The sequence below is a fragment of the Siphateles boraxobius genome, unplaced genomic scaffold (genome assembly GCF_051911475.1).
Source record: "Siphateles boraxobius isolate OS27281-9 unplaced genomic scaffold, OSU_SipBor_1 8, whole genome shotgun sequence".
NCBI lineage: Eukaryota > Metazoa > Chordata > Actinopteri > Cypriniformes > Leuciscidae > Siphateles > Siphateles boraxobius.
The window spans coordinates 16067425-16080047 of NW_027509208.1; the positions used below are offsets into that span (position 1 = coordinate 16067425).

At 48.0% G+C, this 12623-nt stretch overlaps 1 protein-coding gene across 1 annotated transcript in view; it reads left to right on the top strand.

Annotated features, from left to right (window-relative positions):
- dsg2.2 (desmoglein 2, tandem duplicate 2) overlaps positions 1-12623 on the top strand; it is a 31704-nt gene that overhangs the window by 16062 nt on the left and 3019 nt on the right. The window contains exons 9-12 of the mRNA XM_077220963.1: positions 11306-11448; positions 11708-11929; positions 12119-12358; positions 12502-12623. Coding sequence (XP_077077078.1) covers positions 11306-11448; positions 11708-11929; positions 12119-12358; positions 12502-12623 — 727 coding nt within the window. The remainder of the gene's footprint in view (positions 1-11305; positions 11449-11707; positions 11930-12118; positions 12359-12501) is intronic.

A 12623-nucleotide genomic window follows, 5' to 3' on the forward strand; every position in this document is an offset into this window, starting at 1 on the left:
TCCCTGATGTGATACTGTACAAGATGGTTGCATAGTTATAATCTTGTCCCTAATATTATCAATCTTATAAGTGAAGAAGTTCATAAAGTCATAACTGCTGTGTTTCTTGGAAACTTCTGGGCTTGAAGCTTTCTTTTTCGTTAGTGTAGCCACTTTTTCAAATAAATGCCTAGGATTATGTGTATTTTCTTCTAAAAGGGTTGAAAAATAAGCAGATCTAGCAGCTTGTAAAGCCTCTCAGTAAGCAATCGAGCTCTCCTTCCATGAAATCCGAAATACCTCTAGTTTTGTTTTCTTCCAGTTGCGCTCCATTTTTCTGGCTGCTCTCTTAAGGGCCCGGGTGTGCTCGTTGTACCACGGCGTTGGACTATTTTCTTTAATCTTCAAGCGCAACGGAGCAAGTGTGTCTAAAGTGCTGGAAAAGAGAGAATTAAAAGTTTCTGTTGCAATATTAAGTTCTGCTAAGCTATCTGGGATGCTGAGATGATGAAACTGATTAGGAAGATTATTGATAGAGCAATCTTTAGTGGCAGAATTGATAGGTCTAACATACTTGTAACACGGAGTTGGCTTTGCAGCCTTGGCTAAATGTAATTTACATGAGACTAGATAATGATCTGAGATGTCGTCGCTCTGCTGCAGAATTTCAACGGCATCATCATTGATTCCATGTGATAATATTACATCTAGAGTATGATTACGACAATGAGTAGGTCCTGACACGTGTTGTCTAACTCCAATAGAGTTAAGAATGTCTTTAAATGCAAATCCCAATGCATCTTTTCCATTATCTACATGTATATTAAAATCACCATCAATTAGGACTTTATCTGCTGTCAATACTAATTCTGATAGAAAGTCAGCAAATTCTTTGATAAAATCTTTATGCTGCCGTGGTGGCCTGTATACAGTTGCCAGCAGAATTCTCAAACGTGATTTATCGTTTACATTATATATTTTTACATTAAGCACCAACACTTCAAAAGAAGTATACTTAACTAGATTTTTTAGTGGTTTTGAAAATATTACTATAAATTACAGAAACACCTCCCCCTTTGCCTTTCAGGCGAGGTTCATGTTTATAACAGTAATCATGGGGGGTGGACTCATTTAAAGTAATATAATCGTCTGGATTTAGCCAGGTTTCTGTCATACACAGCACATCTAGGTTATAATCTGAAATCATATCATTAACTATGAGCACTTTTGAAGTAAGGGATCGAATATTCAGCAACCCAAGCTTTATCGTTTGCTCATCTGTATTATATCTGTTTTTTATTTGTTGAATATCAGGTACATTTTTAACCTTAGATGGGTTTGGACATTTTTGGATTTCCAAATTCGGGGAACAGACACAGTCTCTATATGATGATATCTAGGTGAAAGAGGATCTAAGGGATGGGATTTATCTGACCTTGGTGACTCAAGGCCCCTAGCAGACGGTCGGTTTAGCCAGTTTGTCTGCTTCCTGACCTGAGCCCCAGATTGTCATGTTTTATCTCTAAGACTATGAGCCAAATTAGGCACCATCCCACTACGGATGAATACCATCTCTTTTCAACAGGTCAGGTTTCCCCCTAAAACTTTTCCAATTGTCCATGAATTCTATATTATTTTACGGACACCACTTTGACAGCCAGCCATTGAGTGATGACAATCTGCTAACTATCTCATCACTCCTTCGAACAGGAAGGGGGCCAGAGCAAATTAAAATGCCTGACATCATACTTGCAAGTTCAAACACCTCTTTAATATTAATTTTGGTGATCTCCGACTGGCGGAGTCGAACATCATTAGTGCCGACGTGAATAACAATCTTAGAGAATTTACGATTAGCATTAGCCAGATCTTTTAAATTTGCTTTGATGTCAGGCGCTCTGGCTCCCGGCAAACATGTGACTATGTTGGCTGGTGTCTCTATTTTCAATCAACAGAATTCTCAGTGGGTGTTTCACTGAGTGGAGCAAATCGATTTGTTATGGTAATCAGAACGGAAGAGTGTTTTTTTGATCCGCGACTAGAGCGATCCCTCACTGTCACCCATTTGCCTTGCTGCACAGGCAATAATTCAGCCGGAACCGAATCATGTAAAGAGTTCACTATGCTAGGCACATCCAAAATAGTATCTAAAGCTCTAGCACACTTAGTATCCTCAATTAAAGTTTGTAAAAAAATAAATGTAAAAAAAAATAAAGTAAAACCCTATATCGTCGACGGGGAAGGCTATGCTAAACATGTAACATGAAGTGCAGATTACAATAACAGGACAAGACATAACTCACCGTGTTTGTTGACTGATTCTTACTCACCTGGGCTTTTTATGAACTCATAGGTGCGGGCGCGCGCAAGAAAAATAAATAACTGAGCGCACGGTCGGCGCGTTAACATGGTAGCGAATTACTAGCGTGTTGTGCTAACAATAATGGAAGCTAGCAATGTCAGGTTAATCTGAGATGTTGTCTAAGCTGTATTTAGTAGTATAAACAACTAGAAATGGTAGTAAATGATGGTTCAAAACAGAAAGAAATACGAAGCTAATACGAGGCTTAGACGGAGCTTACAGCCTCGAAGCAAACAAAACACAGCAGGCAGCTAGGCAAACAGGAGCAATCGATCTGTCCACAAACAGTTCACCAAGGAGGCTCACAGAGAGCCATACACACTGGAATCACCTGTATAGACAGAGCTCTAACGAGTGGATGTCTCAGCATAATGACTCTAAAAACAAGAGATGGCCCAAATACACTCTATGCTATGACAGATCTATCAAAGAGGCTCAGAGTGAGCCATACAACTCTAGACATTATCCAGGCAAGGCAATGGGGAGTGAAGGCCTCAGCAGAACGACTCTCTAAAATGAGAGGAGGCCTAAAAACATGCTGTCATAAATACCATCTAGCCAAGGAGGCTGAATAGAGTCATTCACATTGGTACCATCATCTAGACTAAGCTCTAAAGATCAGAAGGAAAGCCTCATCAAGGAGGCTCTCAGAGAGCCATACAACTCAAAGCGGAGCTCTGTGGAGCAGGCCTTAGCAGGATGACTGTCTAGAGTGAGATGAGACCTAGAAACACTCTACCCTAAAGAAATTGATGACTACAGTGTACTACAGGCACCCTCTTATACTCATGGTCGCACCAGTAGTTACGTGTCGGGCTGTTGCCATCCAATGACATTGTCGCGTTTAGACACATGCTTCAGACACCGGTCACACAGGAGGTGTTCCCCATAGGGTCCTAGGATGCAGTGCGAGTTCTCATTTGAAAGGGAACTACACACAGTTGAAATGATTTTCCAAATTATTGATTTACTAATGAAACTAAAACACAGAAACTATAGCTTATGAAAGCTAAAGTAAACAGACAGAAATACATTGATAATTCTCTAACTTTAGAATAATGGGCATTGTTTTTAAAACACTTGACAGGACTCACATGACAGCTTGCATGACTGAACAGGAATGTGTATATTTATTATACGTTAAACCACGCACAAAAACGTTTTTATTATTGATTTATACTGCCACAAACTGAAAATCACATTTTATCATGGGGCATTTCTAACGGAGCACAGTTGACTCCGGGTTGGGCAAAGATACATAAAAATGTATTTTAAATTAAAATACAAAATACCTTAATTTTAAGTGTATCAAAATAAACTACAAAATATAGCAGCCACACCATGTATCAAAATAAACATCTCTATATTTGTATTTTGAAAATAGGCAGCATGAAATTTCTTCGCATACCTCCCATCAATTGGCCTATTTGATCTATCCCTTCACCATTACACTGACTTGGTTGATTAAGCAAGCAAAGTTTGATAGCAACAACTTTTCTCTGCTCGAGTCATGTAATACATCTGACATGTGCAACCAGTTAACAGATCAAATATTCACATATCCCTGTGATCTCCAAGATGAAGGTTAGTTTTAATAAAGCAAATATTTAATGTTTAACAGTTTGCGAATGACACATAGTTGTATCTTTATTTAGTTACTTGGTGTTAGGTGACGAAGGGCCTACTTTGCATCTGCAACAGTGACTCAATGACAAACAAGTCATTCATAAGAAGACCACTGATGGCACCTGTATTCATAGTAACTAGGTTCTAACTAATTCATTATTTTATTGTTAATTATAAATATAATAATATAATATGTGCCAGGCAGTCATTCATACTCTATTATTATTATGTTTTATGCACAACTGACGAACTTACATAAGCTGAAAGTAGCAAGCTAACGTTAACTGTGGGCCTGCTGCTAGGTATAATAGTTTTCAAGAACATTATGTAAATTGGTAAACTATTTAGCCTAGGCTAGTAAAACGAACACCAAAATTAACATGAACTGTTAAAAATAATAGCAATTTATGCAAAAAAATTATGGAAAGCAGGCAGCCAACACGTTTCTTATCTTGACCACCCTCTTCCATGGATACATTTTCTTTTCTGATCTCAAAAGGTCTGAGCCAACTACTGATTAGGCACCAGTCAGAGGCCGCATTTTTATGATGTCATCATGTAGACTTCTTACAAAGTATTTTACAGTATTTTAAAACAACTAAAATAAAAAAAACACTCAAGTATTTTGATACAAAATATGAGGTTCCCTTTCGTTGTCACTCCGAGTTACGTCGGATGACGACGAATGGGGTTTCGCTTAGAACACCTATCGACTTCGAGTATTACAAAACGAGCCAATGGCAAAGAAATGCCATGGGTCTGCGGAATTTGCATAGCGTATCTCCGCCCTACCTCGTGGGTATAAAAGGAGGACGCCGGCAACAGGCAGATATGTTTTCGCTTCGGAGCCAAGAGTATTTCTTCACTCCACAGTCATCTCTGACTTCGCTCTACGAGACGAGCTTCTCTCTCCGGTGTTGGTGTGACGGCGATCTGCAGCGAGCTCACAGTGCCTGCTGATCTGTGCAGTAATCTGCCAGTGTGTGTGTGTCTCCCTGTGCGCTTCAACATCGCGGAGTTTTTTTCTCTCCTCTCATAAAAGAGCTCGCACGCGGCACGTCTTTTTAAAGACGGCTCGCCCGTGCATTTCTGGTTGCAGCGGACTGGTATCGGACTCTGATGGGCACGAGCGCTGTCTAGTGTGTTTGATCATGCTTGAACAGCGCTCGTGGGTGACTCATGTTCTCGCAAGGGAACGTGATCATCGTGTCATATATAGGTCGAGACTCGGTGAACTCGCAAGAGTGAGAGTCCCCTCATCCACCCCCCGATCTTCGGCTGGTGGCCAGGGTGACCTGAGGGTTACGGTCTGGAACAAGGCGCCGACTACGTGTCCGTGACCCCAGCCCCCCTCTTCAATGACGGTGCCCGCTAGTGAACTGCTGATTTCCGCGAGTCTACCCTCTGGTGGCCCGCGTGTTTCAGTTGAAGCTACAGAGGAAGATGCCATGTCTGTTGCAGCATCACTAGGTGGGCTTGAGTCTTCTGGAAGTGAGGGCTCGTCACAGCTGCCACCTTCCGGTGTGCATACGGCTGTGCCTGAGTCTGATCCGGAGATGACGGCCATGCTTTCCTGGGACGATTGGTTTTGGGTAAGGCCGCCGACCCTCGTCCGTGGCAAACCCCAATACCTCTCTTCCCGGACGTGCATGATGAGATCTCGAAGTCCTAGAAGACCCCCTTGTCTTCTCAGGACCGCTCGCTGATCTCATCCGCCTTTCCTCCCCTCGATGGGGCCGCTGCCCTTGGGTACACTGGGGTTCCCCCGGCTGAACGCTCTGTTGCGATGCTATGTGTCCTCAGAGTGCTTCTTCTCGGCGCAATCCTAAGCACCCGCCCGTGGCCTGTAGTTTTTCGTCTACGCTTGTGGCGAGATCCTATAGTGCCACGGGACTGGCAGCCGCCTCTCTGCATGCCATGGCTGACCCAGATGCTCATGGACCTGCACGAGGGCGGGACTGACCCAGGGCTCTTCACTGAGCTGCGCGCCGTCACTGACCTTGCTCTCCGAGCGACGAAAGTGGCCGTACGCTCCCTGGGTCAGGTGATGCTCACCATTCTGTGGCTGAACCTGTCTGATGTGCTGGATGTCGCACGGACCCGTCTGTCCGACATTCCCATATCCCAGGTCGGCCTCTCCGGCGGTGCGGTTGAGAGCTTGACCAACAGCTCTCAGCCGCTCATGAGCAGACTGACGTTGATTCTGTCCCGACGGCCCCGCCGTCCGCCCAGGTCCCTCGGTCTGCCCACCGCCGAAGGCGCCCCCCCCCCGCGGCTCCCACCCCGCCCGTTCACCCGGGCCGGCTCTGGGGGCCGCGGGCGGACGCCACAGCCCCTCTCCAGCCCCGCCCCCCGCTACACGCCGGGTTAAGCGGCGCTCCTGAGACGGGCTCCTCGGGGATGGAGCAGACTGAGGTTGACTCTGTCCCGACGGCCCCGCCGTCCGCTCAGGTCCCTCGGTCTGCCCACCGCCGTGGGCGCTCCCCCGCGGCTCCCACCCCGCCCGCTCAGCCGGGCCGGCTCTGGAGGCCGCGGTCGGACGCCAAAACAGTCCTCTCCAGCCCCGCCCCCCGCTACACGCCGGGTTAAGCGGCGCTCTTGGGATGGGCTCCTCAGAGATGGGACTCAGTTCTTTCCAGGAGCTGGTAGCAGGACCACTCCTTTCCCCGGGTGAGGGCCGGGGAAGAATCCTTATTCTCCAAAGAACTGACTCTCCCGTCTCTGAGCACAGAGAGTTCGGACGACACAGAGCGCCGCCCACATGCCGTGCTCTCCTCGTCCCCCTCTGTCCCGGAGGTGGTTGACACGGCGTGCCGTCCTCGACCGCTTCGCCCCTGTCCCCCTCTGTCGCCAGACCCTTGACAGAGCAGGCCCCTGTGGAACGCTGGTCCTTCCCTGGCCTCCTCTGTCAGGGTGCGGTTTTGACCTTGCCCCCACACCGGGCCGCTATGCCGTCCAAGTCTGGGCCGGTCATTCCGCTTCGCTGCACCACCGGAGGGACGTCTGTGGTTCTCGACGCCGCTGGCACAGTTGGGAGCCTGCCAGTAGAGCTTCCCTATCTGTTCCGCTGGGTCGCGTGAACCATCGGCTCGGCTATGCGATTCAGTTCGCACGGTCTCCTCCCCACTTCTGGGGAGTCCGCTCCACTTTGGTCGATGGCTATGCCCTATCATGAGAGCGGAGGTTGCTACCCTACTGGCGAAGGGTGCGATTGAGACTGTCCCTCCAGCCGTAAGGAGGTCCGGGTCTACAGCCCCTACCTCATTGTCCCGGAGAAGTCTGGTGGGTTACGGCCAATCCTGGTCCGAACCGCTCCCTTCACAGGCTGCCGTTCAAGATGCTCCTGGCCAAACGCATTTCTGGATGTGTGCGGCCACAGGATTGGTTTGCAGCGATCGACCTGAAGGACGCCTACTTTTATGTCTCCGTTCTCCCTCGACTCAGAACATACCTACGGTTTGCTGTCAGGACGCGCGCATATCAGTACGCTGTTTTCCCATTCGGGCTAGCCCTGTCTCTTCGCGCCTTCACAAGGTTGTTGAGGCTGCCTTTGTTCCTCCATGGGAACACGGGGTTCGCATCCTGAACTATCTCGGTGACTGGCTGTCTTAAGCTCACTCCTGAGACCAGGTTTGCGAATACAGGGACCCAGTGCTCCGGCACCTAGCTCGTCTGGGCCTTCGGGTCAACCGGGGAAGGAGTAAACTTTGCCCCGTGCAGAGGAGCTCCTTTCTCGGTATGGACTTGGTCGCCTTCTCCACTCAGCCATTGCTGACTTGCCTGAGACTATCAAGCGCAAGAGTGCGGTTCCACTGAAGTTTCTTCAGAGGCTCCTGGGGCATATGGCATCTGCAGCCGCGGTTCGCCGCTCAGATTGCTTCATATGAGACCGCTTCAGCTTTGGCTCCGCGACCGAGTCCCGAGGTGGGCATGGCAACACGGCACCCTCCGAGTACCAGTTACTCCGACCTGCCGTCAGACCTTCACCCCGTGGTCGAACCTCAGCTTTCTACGGGCCGAGTGCCCCTGGAACAAGCTTCGCGGCATGTTGTTGTAACGACAGATGCCTCCTCCACGGGCTGGGGTGCCATGTGCAATGGACGTGCTGCCGCGGGCTCCTGGACAGGACCCCGACGCCTCTGGCACGTCAATTGCCTCGAGTTGCTGGCCGTACGTCTTGCTTTGCGCCGCTTCCGGGCCGTGCTCAAGAACCAACACGTACTAGTCCGTTCAGACTATACCGCCTCTGTAGCGTACATCAACCATCAAGGTGGTCTACGCTCCCGCCGTATGTCGCAACTCGCCCGCCACCTCCTCATATGGAGTCAGAAGCATCTGAGGTCGCTTCATGCCATTTATATCCCCGGAGCCCTGAACTGTGCAGCCGACGAGCTCTCACGGCTTCAGCCCCTCCCGGGAGATTGGCGACTCCATCCCCAGTCGGTTCAGCTGATTTGGGACCAGTTCGGGGACGCACAGATAGATCTGTTTGCCTCCCACGACTCGACCCATTGCGCCCAGTTTTATTCCCTGACCGAGGGCACGCTCGGCACGGATGCTCTGGCGCACAGCTGGCCGCATGTATGCGTTTTCCCCAGTGAGCCTTCTTGCGCAGACCTTGCGCAAGGTCAGGGAGGACGCGGAGCAGGTCACCTGGTTCTCCGAACTAGTACTCCTCGCGACAGCACCTCCCTGGCCGATCCCTCTGAGGAAGAACCTTCTTCCTCAGGGACGGGGCCACCTATGGCACCCTCGTCCCGATCTCTGGAACCTCCACGTGTGGCTCCTCGATGGGACGAGGCAGGTTTGAGTACCCTACCACCAGCGGTGGTGGCTACCATCTCTTCCGCTATGGCGTCGTCCACGTGACACGTCTATGCGTTGAAGTGGAACCTCTTCGTCAGCTGGTGCTCTTCTCACCGAGAAGACCCCCGGAGATGCTCGATCAGCGTTGTGCCTTCCTTCCTTCAACAGGGGCTGGAGCGAAGGCTGTCTCCCTCCACCCTGAAGGTCTACGTTGCCGCTATTGCCGCACACCATGACCTCATCGAAGGTAAGTCGGTGGGGAAGCACGACCTGGTTATCAGGTTCCTGAGAGGAGCGAGGAGACTAAATCCGCCCCCCTTCTCTCGTTCCCTCTTCGGACCTCTCAGTGGTTCTAACTGCCCTGAAGAGTGCTCCATCTGAGCCCCTGCAATCAGTCGAGCTTAAATTCCTGTCTATGAAGACAGCGCTCCTGGTTGCACTGGCCTCCATCAAGAGGGTAGGGGACCTGCACGCATTCTCCGTTGACGAAGCGTGCCTGGAGTCCGGGCCGGCTTACTCTCACGTGATCCTGAGACCCCGGCCTGGATACGTGCCCAAGGTTCCTACCACTCCCTTCCGGGACCAGGTGGTGAACCTGCAAGCGCTGCCCCTGGAGGAGGCAGACCCAGCCTTGCACTGCTCTGTCCAGTACGCGCTCTCCGCGCCTATGTAGACAGGACGCAGTGTTTCAGGACCTCAGACCAGCTCTTTGTCTGTTATGGTGGGAAGCTGAAGGGAAAGGCTCTCTCAAAGCAAAGGTTGTCTCACTGGATAGTGGACGCCATTGCTTTGGCATACCAGCAGCAAGGTCGACCGTGCCCCCTTGGTGTGACTGCCCACTCCACCGGAGTGTGGCATCCTCTTGGGCTCTAGCGCATGGCGCCTCGCTAACAGACATCTGCAGAGCTGCAGGCTGGGCGACACCTAACACATTCGCCAGATTCTTTAATCTCCGAGTGGAGCCAGTGTCCTCTCGTGTACTCGCTTCAACCAGCTAGTACCGGACCCGCTCAGGTGTCTTCGCTTGCTCGCCATTCCACTCCACGGACTGGATACGTGCGATATTCTCCTCAGGTGAGCTTCCCCGGAAGCCCTGAGCTCCTCCAGCACTCCTGACGTCGGCGCCAGTGTCTATTGCCTGCGTGTCGGCTAGGTGCCTCCCGTGTGCATGGTCCCTCCTCTGAGCGACCCCCACATGTGTATTTCCACTGTAAGCCTCTTTGAGCATGTGTCTTTCCCTTGGCAAGCCACCTTGCCACCCCTGGGGTTGAAATATTCCACCTGCGGCTGGACACCCCAGTGTTCTCCATATGTCTCCTTCGGGTCATATGTGTATTCTCTAAGTCCCCCCCTCTGGGTTGGCAGTAATTGCATATTTCCCCTAAACTTTGGGATATGCTCCCCAGTGTACCTTGGTATTCCTGTGCTAAATAGGAGTCCTTCGTCCGTGCCAGTCTCACGACAGGGATCTCAGATTTACGCAGGGCACTGGAAGACAGCTGAGAAGGTGGCGTGATTAGACTGGTAACCCCATTCGTCGTCATCCGACGTAACTCGGAGTGACAACGAAAGGGAACGTCTCGGTTACGTATGTAACCCTCGTTCCCTGAGTAGGGAACGGAGACGTTACGTCTTCCTGCCACTTTCCGCTGTACCGCGGGGATCGCCTGAGCTCAGTCTTGGCTCCTCAGCGAAGAAACATATCTGCCTGTTGCCGGCGTCCTCCTTTTATACCCACGAGGTAGGGCGGAGATACGCTATGCAAATTCCGCAGACCCATGGCATTTCTTTGCCATTGGCTCGTTTTGTAATACTCGAAGTCGATAGGTGTTCTTAGCGAAACCCCATTCGTCGTCATCCGACGTAACGTCTCCGTTCCCTACTCAGGGAACGAGGGTTACATACGTAACCGAGACGTTATTTTCATCAATCCTATCAAATTCAAATTATAAAATACTATTTTATATTTGAAATACGTATTTGAAATGCTAATGTATCATAAATGCTGCCCATCCCTGAGTTTACTAATATTGAACCAGGGGCCAGAGATCAAGACTAAATAAGAATTTAAAATGTTACAAAAAATACATACCTACTTCATTGTTGGCACATTTTCTTTTTTTTGTTGCTCCGGACAGATAGCTTTGTTTGGAAGCATATACCATTATCTGCCACACTGCATGATGTCCAAAACAGTTATAAATATAAATAAAAAGTAAAAACAAAATAAATAATACATTTCTACATGACTCTGCTAAAGAGGAATCCACATTTGTATGTGTATGTTATAAAAATATGTTTACATTATATAGTGATATGCTACTTAAATAATCTTTGAGAGAAAGTTGGCCCCCTGAAGGTTCAGGGGCCCTAAGCGTAGTTTGCGAATAGGGAGGACTGGCACTGATTACAATAACTCAATCAGATGTGTTAAGAAGCATTATTAGACCTTAGTTTTACAAAATGTGACTAACTATTCCTGTAATAAACCCCAAATGTAGCAATCAAGTAATGTTCCATGTTTGTTTATAGATATGCAAAGGGATATGACCCTGACAACTGGATTTCTATTAACGTGGACACTGCTGAGATCAAACTCAATAAGTTACCTGATCGTGAGTCTCCATATGTGGTAAATGGGACCTACTATGCCAAGATCCTCTGCATTACAGATGGTTAGTAGGAAGGAACAAAGAGTCAGTACATTATGTTGGGAACCTTTACATTAGCAGTCAAATATTTGGACACACCTACTTTTTTTATTGTTATGGACAATTTAAGAGTACAGTCGCCTCACTTTACACTCTTTTTAATTTCTCTCAACCAACCACATGAAGTGTGTCCTGGGTGATATATTTCACACTAGTGAAATATATGAAAAGAAGATTTAAGAAGGTTAATTGCAACATGTTTTGTGTTTGTTATACATTTTAGAGCTGCACCCTCAGACGTCTACGGGGACTATAGCCTTGCAGGTGGAGGACCTGAATGATAACTGCCCCAAACTCCTTAATAATGTGCAGACTGTCTGCAGTGATACCAGAGTAGTGAATGTCACAGCAGAAGATAATGATTCATATCCCAACGGAGCTCCACTGAAGTTCAATTTGATACAAGAGAAGACAATGGGCAAATGGAACTTGCAGAGAATAAATGGTATTACCAAACAGAACTACCAACTAATCTCTGATTTTCAATAATAATGTCTTATCAAACATATTCAGATATTCATGTAAATGTCTAATGTAATTTATAGCAACATATAAAGTAGATGATTTTTCTTGTTCACTTCTGAGTCGAAAGTAACCTCATAGTCAGGTCTCTAACTGTTTCACACCTCTTCAGATGTAAGTGCTTCACTGCTCACTAAAGATGACTTATGGCCTGGCTTTTACCAAGTCACCATGGAGATCAGTGACATGCAAGGACTGGCCTGCACCGATGAACAAGTCCTCCATTTAGAAGTTTGTACATGCTCTGAAGGCTTGGTTTGTGGTGCAAAAATGGCAGCAGTACACACTACATCAGCCACTTTTGGAGCACCAGGAATTAGCTTTCTGTTTCTAGGATTCATCTGCCTAATCTGTGAGCATGGTTTACTTTGCTCTGGTCTACTGTAAATATAAAGTTTAGTTAACTGTAAAGTTGGCAGGCTAAAATGGTCTGGATCAAATTATTTGTGGTAATATTGTAAAATAGTGTTTGTGTTTCTATGTCTGTATTTTTAGTGATGTTCATGGTCTTAATAAAATGTGAAAGTGGGAGTGGTGGAAGAGGTTTTATTGACATGCCATTTCAAACCAAGCAGCACCTTATCTCCTATAGCATAGAGGGAAAAGGAGAAGACGGG